Source organism: Simochromis diagramma, unplaced genomic scaffold (assembly GCF_900408965.1).
Source record: "Simochromis diagramma unplaced genomic scaffold, fSimDia1.1 OVJJ01000302.1, whole genome shotgun sequence".
NCBI lineage: Eukaryota > Metazoa > Chordata > Actinopteri > Cichliformes > Cichlidae > Simochromis > Simochromis diagramma.
In genome coordinates, this window is record NW_024386792.1 from 10,109,153 (window position 1) to 10,124,724 (window position 15,572).

At 41.3% G+C, this 15,572-nt stretch overlaps 1 protein-coding gene across 4 annotated transcripts in view; it reads left to right on the forward strand.

Annotated features, from left to right (window-relative positions):
- Positions 1–15,572, forward strand: part of pax5 (paired box 5) — a 53,391-nt gene that overhangs the window by 7,749 nt on the left and 30,070 nt on the right. For all 4 annotated transcript variants that reach the window (XM_040024346.1, XM_040024348.1, XM_040024347.1 and 1 more), the window contains exons 2-5: positions 7,289–7,454; positions 11,116–11,313; positions 11,993–12,057; positions 14,948–15,073. In XM_040024346.1, coding sequence (XP_039880280.1) covers positions 7,289–7,454; positions 11,116–11,313; positions 11,993–12,057; positions 14,948–15,073 — 555 coding nt within the window. The remainder of the gene's footprint in view (positions 1–7,288; positions 7,455–11,115; positions 11,314–11,992; positions 12,058–14,947; positions 15,074–15,572) is intronic.

The window sequence follows — 15,572 nt, forward strand, 5'->3', positions numbered from 1 at the left end:
GTATTACTTACCTTACCAATTGTTTCTTACAATTTAAAGCTGTATCATTTTTCATAAATGTGCATATTAAAATGTCAAGCAAGTGTAAATCGACATGAGTTTTGGGTAGAATGAGGAGCTGAGGGGATTTGTGAATCGTGTGATGAAATGCAGGTTGCGCACATTGTGTCGGATTTGATGTTTTGTGGGAGATGGTTTGCTGTGCTTCCCTCTTTTGAAGCGAAGAAGTTCAGGGGTCAGAGAGGGTCGGGGAGAGGGAAAGAGAGAGAATGGGAGAGAGTGAGAGAGAGAGAGAGAGAGAGAGAGAGAGAGAGAGAGAGAGAGAGAGAGAGTGGGGTAACAAAGCATGACTAAAAGCTGAACCTGATCCACAAACAGTAACCGCAGTGTTTCTGCACATAACCAGGTTAGACTGCACACACACACACACACACACACACACACACACACACACACACACACACACACACACACACACACACACGGATCCGGGAGATTTTGAGATTTTATGCGAGTACCTACAAAAATAAGCCCTCGTTTTTACCACACAGCAGGACACAGTTTTATGTAGCTCAGTGTCTTGCTTGAGGACACTTCAGCAGGGTAGCTGTATGTGTGTACTATATATATATATATATATATATATATATATATATATATATATATATATATATATATATATATATATATATATATATATATATGCAGGGGAAGGGGAAGGCTGTGCAGAAGGAGGGGGATCAACTTTTGGTCACTCAGTCGTGACATGGCGGAGCCTGCTTTGTTTTTTCGGTTCATTTTCCCCTCTCCAAAAATGTGCTGCTGCGCACCTCTGCGTATTTATGAAGAAAGAGTCAAACAGTGATAATAACAAAAAAAAAGAAGAAAGTCTTCTGCTAATATTAATCATTCTGAATTTGAGCACAAAACCTCTGCTGTAATTATAAGCAAAATGTCAGGTTTATTACAGTGTGCACTGAAACTACTGCGATGTTTTTATTTAGGGTGTTAGGCAGTACAGACTGAAGGCTGATGCTCAAAAAGACGTTTAAACTGTTAAATTCGGTTTGTTTTTGTTTTTTTTTCAAATTTACATAAAAAATGTCACCCCCTAAATCAGCAGGCTGCACGGTGGCAGTACATGTTGTGTTTTCTCTTTACACTCAAAAGTCAAATAAAGCGTCCTACAAGCGTTTCAGCGTGTGGCTAATAGATTATGCGTTATATTGCACTTTAGTCCCGGAGAGAAGCCGTGTTATGTGACTGACATAGTTTCCCACGGTGTGTTGCTCTGTGGGATTTAAAAAAAGAAAAGAAAAGAAGAAGAAGGAGAAAAAAAGTGCTGCACACACGTATCCAAAAGCTAGAACGAATCACGTTTCCTCTTCCCTGCCGTTTCAGCAAAGCCAATGATCCGCGGTGCTGATGGCAGCGGCGGGGCTAAAGTTATATATGTCAAAGCGCGGAGACGCTTTAAAACGATTACACCTAAAAATGTCAAAGGTAGAGAGAGAGAGAGGTCGGGAGGAATCGACTGTGACGCGTGGAAATGTTGTTGGGAGAGTTTGGATGTGCGCTCCATGCCAGTGTGGGTGTGCGTGTGTGCGTGCCAACGGGTGTGTAGGTGTACTTCACCTCATCAGGAAGTCTGTGAAGCATACGGGCCACAGACTTTTAAATTTAAAGCAGAGGCAATAACACACGATCCTAAAGTTTCATGTGTTATTGTGAGGGCGTAACAAGTGCGTGTTCGTCCCAAAAGCCTTTCCCAAATATTTTATTTGACAAAAATCGGAGGTTTTTCACCTACACGGCTGACACTTATAATTAATATTATTTTTCTTGCTATTATTTTTGCTTAAAATCTCATTCCCTACAATCATTTGCCTTTCACACTTTTATAACGATGATTTAAACGTGAATAGCCCACATATGTGGCTCATAACAAGCCTGAGCACTCACTAACTTTAAAGAGTTATTTCTACCACGAGCAACACCATAAAATAGGGATATTTAAAATATCTATACCAGGTAATTGTGATGGTAATGAGTTGAATTTCATAATCACGCATTGTAATGGTAATAGAGGCATGCTGAATATTAAGTAGGCGAGGCCGTGGCCTACCGTAGAGACTCGCGAGTTATAGCGTAAAGAAAATATAGATCTGACTTTCTAATGCAGAGCTACACTGAGCCGGAACAATAGCAAAGAAATGTGGAAAAAATGGATTAATCTTAATCCAACAGATCGACTCAGACGCCTTCGTCATAATCAGTGTCCGCTGCAAATATGAAGTTTACTTTAAATTATTTAGTTTTGGGGGACTTTTTCCTCTTCGAGTTTCTTTGAGCCTCGATTCTTCCACCAAATATTAATTATCCCTTTGTTCACGTAAAGAAAATACAAAATAGCACTATACGTCCAAAACGCCCGCCTGGAACATCTCACCGATCTATCCACTGTTTGCTCAAGGAAATTTGCTTCATCTGTATTCTCGCAGGCGACTTTCCAAACAGGTTTTCGGCCTAAAGTAATTTCTAGTTGGTTTTTTTTCTTCCTTTCTCCCTCCTCTAAGACAGGGAGCGGAGAAAAGAGAGAGGGGACCGGTGGCGTTTTGTCGCGATTTCTCTTTTGCTTTATTTTTGAGTCGTCAGGCCGTGACGGCCCAGATGAGAGATGAGAGAGAGAGCTATGTGGACAGAGGGAAAGAGAGAGAGTAAGAGAGACACTGAGGAATGTGGCTGGAAGAGAGAGACAGAGAGCCTAATGGACCTTATTTTCTGGATGGGGGAGCGCGAATATATTCTGCTTTATCTCTGTATTTGCCCCCTCCCGGAAACAGTGAATCAATCAAACGTTTAAGGTGGCGCTAGGTTCTTAAGGCAGCTCCTATAAAAGGTAAATAAATAAAATACAAGAGGGATGCATAATGACCGCTGGTCCCCTGGCAGGGTGAAAATGAAGCTGCTGTCTCTGCCAACACCCCCACACTACCACCACCTCTGGAGACTTCAGAGGTTCAGTAGAAAGATATTTAAAAGCCAAGGCTAGTAATTTGGCAAAATCTTCATTCTGCAACAAAGTCTCCTGAGCTGCTGATTGAATTTCTGTGAGCAAGTGGTTAATTTGCTTGGTCAGAGGGATGAATTACTGGCATCTGTCAGTAAACCCACCCAGCTGTGGGAACATCAGCCCGGGTTTCTTCTGTAATTAGTTTTAAGGACAAGAAAGGAAATCATTTCTTCTAAAATTAGGAGAAACGTCTGAGTTCTCTTACTCAGCCTTGCTCTGGGCTAGCGCCGTTCACCTCTCCAGCCTGATGCCTAAACATGGCATATAACCCTCTGAAATGAGAACTTGTACAGCGTATTCAGAGAATTACGCTACTGAGGCCGATAAACAAATGCTTTTATAGATTTGCGTTTCTCCCTATCAGTATTTATGGGCTTAGAAAAATAAATTTCAAACACATAATCCACACAGCCTACCCCAAGAATGGTGAGAGTCTGAACGCCTAATACCAACAGTAAATACACAGATAAGTGAATAAATAGTTATCGGGAGGTTTTTGTAGGTCACAAGTCATTCCTCTCCATCTCTTTACAAAGCAAGGCGTATTTCATGCCCTGGCCCAGATAGGAAGGGTGAAAGGAACCATTTCATTTACTCTTATCTGAGGAAGCGGGAGGGAGGGAGAGCGAGAGCGAGGGAGCGTCTTCTCTGCAGATACCTTTGGTCAGGAGGAAGTAGCGCAGTAGGCTTCTATAAACCATTCTAGAAAAAAACCTTCTTTTATTCCTTGAGAGGTTATAGGAAATAATAATAAAGAGAGGAGGAGGAGAAATGCATTTACACATTTAGACAACCTTATAAGGTATTCACAGAATGTCAAAAAAGAGTCAGAGAGCTGACTTTCTCCAGTGGAGGTCAGCTGACTCTTTCTTGCTTTGAGGAAGATCTGAAACTGTACGTGTTTGAGATGTCTCTGCGAATGCTGTACAGGACTGGGCAGTGAGTATTCCCAGTAAAGTCTTATGAATCCGTCACAGTAGATCAACAAATTGATCCCTTATTACAAAAACAGTAGGGTCAGGGGTGCCCTGTAGGCTCCAGGAGGGTCAACTGACTGCCTATGAATGACTATGAGCAGGCTCGTCTCTTCTACTTAAATTCTGATTATGAATTTTCTGATAAATACATAAAATCTGTTCACATGTTTTACAAAATGTATGGTTGGGAAGTTTACTGGAGGAATTAAGGGTGATAAAGGGGGCTATGATGTTGTTCAAGTTATGTAGCCCACCGGAGCAAATTTGTAAATTGTGATTTTGGATGTTTTAAACAAAACTAGTTCCATTTGACTCGTTACTGTGTATGCTTTCAAGAGCAATGAGTTCACAGTAACCTTTAATATGAAAAAAGCCTTTGAAAGCCAGAAATGTCCTTAATGGGAAATAAAACAGAGCACACTGAACAGTTGTGAGGTACAAATTCTTATTTTGGAAAATAAAATAGATAATAGACATCAAGAACTCATGAAGAGCTTATCACGAGGATAAAACACGTTTCTTATTTCAGATGAATGGTCCTCTTCATTCAGCCACTGCTATATCTCAACGTAACATTACTGTATTATTAGCCATCTGAAATATAATGAAAGCACGAAGAAACCTTTTGCATACAGAACATAAAAAAAACATGGTACCTCAGCACTGAATGATTTGCAAATCCACTGTTAAGTTAATAAAAAGGGGTGAGATTTAACATTTCTTATTCATAGAGTTAGAGCAGACAGGGACCTTTAGTCTCTGTTCTACAGTAAATTTCCCAAAAGCTCTGACATTTTGATGAAGTGTGACTCAGTAGCGTCTACAGTACATCATTCAAATCTGTGTGAAGTCTTCCGAACTCCGTCCTTCCAGTTTGTTATAAATTTAGGACATCCAAACCCAGGATAGTAACACATCTGATGCTATACGAAGCAAACAGTCTTCAGAAGCTTTGCAGTACTTCCTCCGATGAATCCACTAAACGTGTAGAGCGGAAATATGAAAAATGACAATACATAAGTGCTAATTGGGTGAATGACTTCTTTGATTGAACAGGTTTAAAAGTAAATAACAAATCGATTAAACACAGCTGATGGTAAAGTTCATGCTGCTTGTCTCTGAGCTGTGGCTGAGCCCAGCTCACAGGGTCATATTACTCTGCCTGCGTTTTCCTGTCTTTCATAAAGAGCGATTGCTTTTCAAATTGTGCTCTGCAGCAGACGTCTGCATAATGAGACTTCTTCTATCTGAAAAAAAAAAATAAAGCAGTAAGGAAGCGAGTCGCCGTCCACGTTAGCCATTTGGAAATAGCTTTGTTTGATTTCACAGAATGAGACTCTCCACTCTTCACATTTTTGTATTTATCTCCCCTGTATTGACCTATTTATATTTATGCTGGAGAAAGCTGTGAAAGTGCGTGTGTGTGTGTGTGTGTGTCTTTCTTTATTTTATGCTGATGGAGAGAAGTTGAGGACAGGGGGACAGGTTCAGGGGACAGCACGGTGTTTTAGGGGGTATCCCTGCTGGGGTAATGTGTTTAAAATCTATTACCCCCACAGCTAGGATTAGTGTGTGTGGGAGAGTGTGTGTCTGTGTGTGTGTTTCCCCTAAAGACGTAATCACTATGGTAATACAAAAGCCAGTGGATTAAATGGTTGAAAAAAAAAATTCTGTTTCATTTAAACTTCGCCTTTGGAGGGAAACATATACACACACACACACACACACACACACACACACACACACACACACACACACACACACACACACACACACACACACACACACATATGTTTAAGAAACCCGGGGAACCAGTCCTGATCTTTCTTACTGTTTTCTGCTCACATGCAGCATTTCTGTTGGTGGATGCAGTTTAATCATTTACCCCAAATTCCAGGATTCTGACCTGGCCCGGCTCACGGGGTCTCACAGCGTGGTGTTCACAAATGTATAAATGTTGCAGTCTGTTTAAGTGCATCTTCTGTGATATGCTGCTGACTTGCTCAAAATGTATTTCCAGTCAGTAGAAGCTTGGATATTTTCTACTATAGGAGAGCTGAAAGAAACTAGATGGACACAGATCATGTGCATATATATAAATTACTCTCCTTTGCAGTTTTGCCCTTGTCAGTTGTGGCTGCTGTTTAAATCTGTTTATGCAACTTTCTAATACACGGCTGTGGTTTTCTGTGACTTATGGATACAGAAGAAGTTTATTCAATTATGCAAAGGTTCAGCTAGTCTTTTCTTCTATTCTACTTTTGCTGTCTTTCATTCATTTCCTTATACTTTCATCCCTTCATCCCTCAGAGGGAATATTAGCGGTGTCTTTCGCTAAGGGGCCAAGGCAAGGCCTTGGTCAATAATTAATTAAAATCCCTTCATTTACTCAAAATCTTTGCTTAGCCTGCCCCTGGTGAAATTGGGCAAAGTTTGCACTTTGGAATAGTATTATTATGCTGAGCAGGATAAATCACAGGCGGGAGAGAAAACAGATGTATTTGAGATAGTAAATTAACTAAGCTAAGCCAGCTAAGCCAAGGGCCAACAGCTGTGGGACTGCAGCCTAGAAAGTGTTGCTGTAACTATTTCTCAGGCAAACAAATGTAAATGTACAGAAACAAGCTGTTAATGGCACAGATCCAGCATCAATTTACTCAATGAGAAGTGATGGTATTAAAATAAAGCTCATCGAGTGTTTAAGTAGAATGGAAAAGCACTATATACGAACCAATCAATTGACCTTTTCCCAAAATAGAGGAAGTCGACTCTAACTGCTATGCTGCAGACTAGACTACCCTAGTGCTGATATGAGGTGTAAAGATAGTCTGAAATGCCCTTAAACAAGCTGGTTTTTGCTGCTACTTTATACAGTGAAGCTGTTAAGTTTTTGTGTTCTTCTGTCTGATATTGTTTTGACCTTTAACTTGAACCAAGTCTTGGTCAGTCTTTGATATGCGAGTATAAGGATAATGGATCAATTTGTATGTTTGATTGTGTTGAAAAAGTTACATCAAGATCTTTGACTCTTGCCTATCCAACTGTCTGTCATGTATCAAGAATATAATCAGAGGAAATGAGAGGATTTTGTAATTAATTTCCACTGAGTCCTTTTTCTTTGGTTGTATATCGAGTTAGATTTCAAGGTTATCTTTGATTTCAGTGCAATTTTTTATGCATTTCTTTCTGTTGTTCCTCATTGGCTCCTTGCCCATCTCAAATTCTCATTCTCTTCTAGGACATGGTGGCGTGAACCAGCTTGGAGGTGTGTTCGTAAATGGCAGACCCCTCCCAGATGTAGTTCGCCAGCGAATAGTAGAACTTGCCCATCAGGGGGTTCGGCCGTGTGACATCTCACGCCAGCTACGAGTCAGCCATGGATGTGTCAGCAAGATACTGGGCAGGTAAGAAGCCGACAAGCACCTACACTCGTGTGTGTTCTGGGGTGATCCAAACACATCAACCTCTTCATTCAGTGCTTTAAAGGATCCCTTTTCACAATAAGTTAACCTTTAAACTATGCAGTGGAAGACCAAGTATCTTCACCTTTACTTGTTGGATTTATTTGTGTTTTTCTGGTTAGTTTTTTTTCCATCAGGTGAAAAGAACACACACAGGCTGGTTCAGCATGTGTCAGACTGAAGCTCCTGTAAGGTCATACTGACTCCTTTGGTGTCAGTTCTGCTGTGTTCTTCAGTTTCCTCCACATGCACAAGCTGCGTTTTCCAAAGTGCCTCCATTTTCGCTCTGCTTCTTACTTCTCTCACACGGTTCTCTGCTCTTTTCTTGCTTTTCACCTTCCTCTCCCCTCTCCTTATATCCTGTATTTTTTGTCCCCCCCCCCCCCCCCCTATTTCTGTGTCTCTCCTCACTCCCCCTTTTCTCTCTCTTTCTGTCTCTCCCTCTGCCTTTTTCAAAGCTAAATTCAAGAGTAAATCCCTGTTCGTTCCGTCCCTCAGAGAAGAAAGGGGGACAAAAGGGAAAAGATTCATCACTTTTTGGAATTAGCATCAAAATGAAAGTGGCACCATATTTCTGCACCAAAAAAAGACAGAGGGAGATGGAGAATGGGAGAAAGACATGAACAAGGGACACAATCAAAAGGGAAAAGGCGTGTTAAAGAAGACGAGTGCAGGAAAAAGAAAAACGAATGAGAGACAGAGAGACCATTTGTGAGGACGGAGGGGAAGGATTAGCTACAGCGACCCTCAGCTATATCAAAAAATGTGCTGCTCATTGTTCTCCCATGCCTCTCTTTCTCCGTCTCTCTCTTTCCGTCTTTCTCTCTCTATCTCTCTCTTTCTCTCTCTCTCTCTCCCCTTTCCTGGCCGTTCAACTCACTGAAGCGTTACCGTGAGGGGGGGAGGAGGGGAAGGGATCGAGGGATGGAAGGAGGGAGGGAGGGTTGTTTTATCCTCTCCTCTCTCTCTCTCTGGTGCCAGCAGAACAAAAACACCAACTCTACCACCCTGTGTGTGTGTGTGTGTGTGTGTGTGTGTGTGTGTGTGTGTGTGTGTGTGTGTGTGTGTGTGTGTGTGTGTGTGTATTGGCTCATCGTTGTGCAGATATCAATAACTACGCTCGTTTATTCACCAATGATTCAGCTGTGAATAATTTAAATAGTTTTCCATTTGAAAATAGATTGTTTTTCCTTTAGCTGTGTTTATACTCCAGCTGTGAATAGTCAAAAATGTGGAACACACACTCACACACACACACACCCCACACACACACACACACAGAAAGAAAGACAAGGAAGTGCACATTTACAGGAACTCGCATCTTCACGGAAAGGATTACTCTACCGTACAGTGGAGAGAGAGAGGGCGAGAGAAGAGCAGCAGCAGGTTTAAGACTGACTGACAGCTTGCATCCACACACAGCATCCCCCCTTTTTTCTGCAAGCTGTGTAGCGCATTTGCTATCCTCCCACCCCCTGTCCCCCCATGCCCCTTCCGCATGCAAATACATTCATGACATAGCCATGGTGGACATGAAACGGTTGTGTGAGTGCGCCCCGTGTGCACATGTGTGTGTGTCGGTGCCATCCTCTTCCTGCATCTGCGTAATAACGTGAAATTGCTTAAGAGAACAGAAGCCGATCGCGGGACGAGTCAGGCCCTAAAAATGTTACGTGACAGGTGTTTGAGCTTATTGCATTTAGCCTTTCAGCTGACTCTGACATCTGCAGCGAAATCAGCAACATTATGTAACTGGCAGTGAGGGTTTTAGCACGCCTTGATTTAACAAGGTTTATCCCAACGAGAGCAGAGTCCCTGTTTGCGAGAAGGAGCTGAGCAAATCAGTCAAAGATACAAAATAAAACAGAAATAAAGAAAACTAAAAGAAAGGATCAAATATACAGAAAGATTCCCTCGAATTTGCAGTATATTTGACCAGCATTATCTGACCGGTGTGAATAAATACAAAGTCTTTGATACAAACTCTATCCACACACAGATTATAAATACACAGTGCAATCATTAAATCTTCAAGGTGCTTTCAAGAGGAAATATTTTCACGGCAATATTTCGATTTAATACAGAACCTTTTTGGTTAAAGAGGATTTTAAGCCTATATAACAGACACATTTGGACCTCATCTGGGGTACTTTCCACAGCTGTTGGGCAGGTACATCCCTAGAAAGTATTATGTGGCCAAAAATATCCCAAAAGTTATGACACAACTGGCATCAGGCTCATTTTAAGGAGAACTGTGACTGAATTCACATGTGGGCAGATATGAGCCACCTTTGGGCCAAACATTCATTGCATTCTGAGCAATGCAATATTCATAAGTCCATGCGGCGCATGAGCACTGAAGCTGTTTTTGCGATCTTCCCTGTTTTATGCGATGTGATTCCTCGCCACATTCAAAAGATCAGCCCAAACCAACACGGAGTTTCAATTGCCAGAATTACCCAAATAAAAAGTTCTGTTTGAAATTCAAATTAAATAAAAAAAAAAAGATGCAGCCGATGGAGGATTAGCAAATAATCACACCCATTTCATAGCTCAAATTAGGCAAATTAGGACAAGAATCACAAGTGATCAAAAAATTTGGACACTAAGAAGATTTACAGGCTACAAAAACTATTTTAATTGACATGACAGACTCGGGGGGGTAGCTGTCTATCATGAGTGGAAAAAAGACCTTAGACAGGAGGAGCACGTCCGATGTTTGGTGTGTAATCCAGAAATAAGTCCTGACCACAGGAGGGAAGGTCATTCCTCTGTTGGAAAGCTTGAAGGGAAAATAGCTGAGTCCAAGTGGAGCAATGTTCAAACCACCACCAAGAGAGGTGAAGTAAAGGGGCAGTAAAGCAGAAAGCTGCTTTATGTTATATCTGGGTTCTTTGGAGTCTAGATTCCCCTTCTGCTCGATTTAGCAGTGAAACAGAACTCCGAATAATTATTTCAGCATATTTGATGCTGTCACAGAAATGACCTGGCCACTTTTCAGCTTCAATAGGTGAAAAGAGAAGAGAAGAGGAGTTAAAGGATAAGGACACCGATATGAGAAATTTATTTTTAAAAAGTCCTTCACATTTGTATCTCATTCCTCTCTGCCACTGACTTACATTGTTGTCCATTCGCTGTTAAAAACACAGAAAAAAAGCCACACTGTTGGGCTCTGTGTTAGTTTATTCACTGTCCTCGTGCTGTAAAGAGCCTCGAGATCTGACTCCACACCTGTTGATGTATATTTGAGAAAATGAGGAAAGTATAGAAGAGCACCAACCTCATGCTTTTAAAAAATGCATGTTCAGATTCTTATTTGGATGGAAACATTTTTGCACAGTTGCCTATAATCATGAAATATTTTCAGATGCGGCGGCACAATCGTGATTAAGTACTTTAACCCAACTAAACTCGGCCTTGTTTCTCTTTTATGTTTTTTTAATTAAAGTCTTTTTTCAGGTTTGGATTTGGTACATTTTAATAAGGAGCTGTATCCATAAAACAAAAAAAAACTAAAAACAGAATTTGCAGATTTCATATTCCATATGATTTTATTAACTTGTTCCTCCCCGTATGATCAATGCAAGTGTCTTTTAATTGGCAGGTACTATGAAACGGGCAGTATCCGCCCTGGGGTAATTGGGGGATCCAAACCAAAGGTTGCTACACCAAAAGTGGTCGACAAAATCGCCGATTACAAACGCCAAAACCCCACCATGTTTGCCTGGGAGATCCGGGACAGGCTCCTAGCAGAGAGAGTTTGTGACAACGACAGTGTTCCCAGCGTCAGCTCCATTAACAGGTACGACGGTCTGCATGCTTTGTGTATGTTTGTTTGAGTTTGGGCGTATAGCAACAGGTACAGGCTATTGGTAGAGCTCAGAGCAATATAATACTCTGTGTTTTATGTGTGTGTGTGCCTGTGTGTGAGTCTGGGAGTGGAAAAGAGAATAGTAAAGAGGCCCCAGTCTCCATATGTATGAAGTGGCTGCAGCTCAGTGGTTCAACACGATGGTACAATGACAACCCTTTCCCCTGAGCATAGAAGCAGAGAGAGAGAGGGAGGGATGGTGAAATAAGAGAGAGAAGGAGTGAGCAAAAGAGGCAGACAAAAGGGAAGGAAGGTGTGTGGGGGTAAGGAAAGAAACAGACACAAAAGGAAAGGAAAGAAAGGAAAAGGGAGAAAAGGAAATGAGAGGAGAGGAAAAAAGGGGAGGAAAGGAAGAAAAAGGAAAGGAAAGAGGAAGAAAAGGCTTGCATGAGCAGCCAAGCAGGAAGTGTGAGGCCCCTCTGCCATGTCAGCCTGCCTCAGCCACTTCACACACACAGACACACACACACACACACACACACACGCACAGACACATATACACAGTTTTGCTCCCACGATGGTCATGTTCTCTCTGTCACTCAGGATCTCTCTCACGCACACTCACACAAACCACTTCACACACACTAATATCCCCTCTCTCCTCCTGCAGGATCATCCGGACTAAGGTTCAGCAGCAGCCTGGTCAAACGGGCTCAGTGTCGGCTCACAACCTAGGTAGGTTGCTGTTCGAAAATCCTGTTTCCAGCCATCAAAGCCAATTTTTTTTTTTTTAACAAAAGAAGTGTTTTTGTGTAAATCTCTCCGGAGAGGATCCTCTGTGCTGAACAAGAAAACAGAGTTTCTGGACCTGTGTGAAGACAGGATGCTATGTGCCACAAAGTTCCAAATCTACATTGCATCCTTACAGTCAGCTTTATATTGTCATTTTCCATGTAAGAAGTATGTTTAGGGTTTGTTTCTTTTTTACCAGAGTTTTGTGTGATGGTCAGGTTCATTTTGCCTTTTTGGGCCAACCGAGAGCTGACTGAAGAACGAGTAAGGTAGGGTACGATCGAACAAAGGTGACCGACTGGATATAAAATAACAGTTACATATTAAGCTTTCATATTCTTGGCCCATCCGCTATGACGTCTTTAACCGAAAGCACACTGGTAACATTATTACAGTAGTGTACAATGTAACTATTAAGACGTACAATAGTCCCAATAACAACAATCAAAGGGATCCACGGCGTGAAACCATGTCATCCTAAATATAGCTGTTTCATAAATAAGTCAACAAAAATGCTCAAGTCATTGTAATATCAAAGCATTAGAGATCTTTATCAGTTCCTTCTCAAATGGGTACTAGATTAGCAACACTGGCAAGCATTTAACTCTTTAATTATTGGAGGTTATGACTGGAAATTGATTATTTACAATGATATTCAAGTTCAAAGCGAGGATGCACCTGGTGAGGCATACTCTCACGGGCTAGAAAAGATCATATTTACGGTTTCTCAGTTACATCACCAAATTAAAAAAAATTAAACTATAAACACATTATAACAAGTCCAGCACTATTACTTATCTAGGTTAATGGACTTCTTGTGACCTATGCACCAAACTTTACACTATGCATATTCATAAACACATTTTTTTTCATCCATATTGCTACAAGCAGTGATTGGTGGGGAAGGATACACAGCTTTCTGCCCCCTTTGTCAGATTAATTCAGCTGTGCTTTGTTTGAGCAACATAGTAGTTTGAAAATAAGTTTGAGTATATTAGCAACAGGTAAACTTTTGCTTTAGTTTCGATTAGCACGAGTTAAAATTATGTTAAGTGCAGCTGGATGAGATCCAAAACCAGACAAATATTAAAGGACTTATCGGAAGGTTCTCATTATATATTTTTAATAAAGGACCCGTAACCTTTGTCAGTATACAGTTAATTATCCTGTTAGACACTGAAAGACTATATCTGTGGTATCTATGGCTTGAACATTATTTCCTTTTATTCGATGAATATCGCAGTGTACACACAGATACGATAGCCTTTCTCTCTCTTCCTCACTTTGCCCTGCAGTGGATTGTGTTTCAGAGTCTCTCATATCTTCATAATCGCACATTGTCTATTAATCTAAATTAATTTCACACACACTGCTCCCTGACTCCTGCCTTTTACTCACATTTAAGCGACACACACACACACACACCCTAGATGCAGTGAGACACACACGCACACTCTTACAGATTACACAGATAAATGGGTCCCACTCCCAGGCGGAAAATTGAACATTTGGATTTGCAGAATAAAAGCGTTACGTTCTGATAAAAAAAAGAGTGAAAAGAAAGAGAAAGGAAAATCAGATAATTGAAGTGCTAAATCAAGTGATGGGAAAAGGAGGGATATGCATTCATTATACTCTCCTTGTCGTTAGCGAAAGAGTAACGGCTTGAAGGGACTTTGATCCTCTGGTTTACCTGCCTTTTTTACCCCCTCCTTCTTCTTTATTGCCATTTCAGTCTTGTCTTTCTCTGTTTGGGGGGTCTGCTGGGAGAGGGGATTAGTATGTCTGTCTCCACACCTTTCTGTCCCTCCTGGGATACCATACTGTCACTCAGCCCCACGTCCGCTTACAGGGGTACAGATAAGGGACCAAGAAGTGAGCGACTGTATGTTTAAGCCTGTGCCTGCGTGTCAGGAGGTTGCAGGATGCGTGTGTGTGTGTGCGTGTTACTGAAGCGGTGACAAGTATGTCGCTGTGTCACCCGGCAAAGAACTTGTCTCCTCCAGGGGGAAGATTAAAGGAAGAGACAACAAAGAGCAAAACACTAACAGAGGCTGGTCTTTTGTGTCTTTTCCTTTAGTTTCAATTTAGCCGATACAACCGAGTGAAATTTAGAGAGAAAAAATGGACTTTTATTGATTTTTTAAAAAAAAGAATAATAATTAAGATTTACATTGTGTGGCAATCATGCTGAGGTTTATGCCACAAATATATGAATAAGGACACTTGATTGTTGTTTTTCAAGCCTGAAAAGCATCCGCACACACAGACACACAGAAGAATTTCTCAGAAAGAGCTTTGTGCACAAAAACTATAGCTTACTGTTTATTTTCAATTAAATATTTGTGCTTTCAAATGAGATCCAAAGACACACGCAAATATATTGGATTCAGTTCATTTTGGTGAGTGTTTATAGAGTTTTGTGACACAGTACATTAAAATATGCAGTCTGCGATATTTTAGCAACAGCCAGAAATTCATAAAACACTTTGCTGTCTTCTTTTTCTTATCCTTTTATCTGAGATGTGATCATAAAGTAAAACCATGAACATTTTAAAAAATACACTCTTTTCTTTATAAGTAATTGTTTTATTGAAAGCAAATGTTTCAGTGAGTTAAAGAGTCACTTATGCCTTTTTAATAAAATCATACAGCTTACAAGAGTAAGTGTCCACATAACACAATAAATGTGTTGTGCTTCCCCCCATTTTATTTTGCAATACGACTCTGAGATTAAGTAATTCCTCATTTCAGTCATCTGTTTTTTGGGTGTTCTTTTGCTTTCTCAGTATATCCTTTAAAGTGTTGGCATTGTCATGTGATCTGTCTGCAGCAACGTCCGTGCCAGCCACACAGGTCTCAGCAGTGACCAGCGACTCGGCCGGCTCCTCGTACTCCATCAGCGGCATTCTGGGTATCAGCTCAGCTGCTGATGTAGGCAAGAGGAAGAGGGATGAAGGTGAGCAAACAGTTATGCTTTGTATATGTCCCACTAATTTTTCCTGGTGGATGCACAAGGCACACGAGAATCTAACACACGAGCAACAGCAACGGGACATGTGAATAAAACATCTTCATTGAGGAACGCAGATTTATTTACTAACAGTGTTTCATGGGATAGCAACCCGAGAGGCCAGCTTATGCACGCACTATCGATCATATACTTCTGTCATACTTGGTCAATGTTGCGTGCTAATGTATATGCGAGCTTGTGTATGTGCTCATAGGTACTGGATGTATATATTTGTGTACGCTGATATGCCTCCACGTGTTTGCCTGATTGTGTGTGTGTGTGTGGGGGGGGGTGGGTGTGGGGGGGTGTCAGTGGCATTAAAAAGCCATCACACAGACGGTCTCCTACGGTAAATGAGACAGGACCAGATGTCGGAGCGAGAGGGGGTGACAGAATGCCACTGGGGGCTATTTCGCTCTCTCTCTCCCTGACACACACACACACA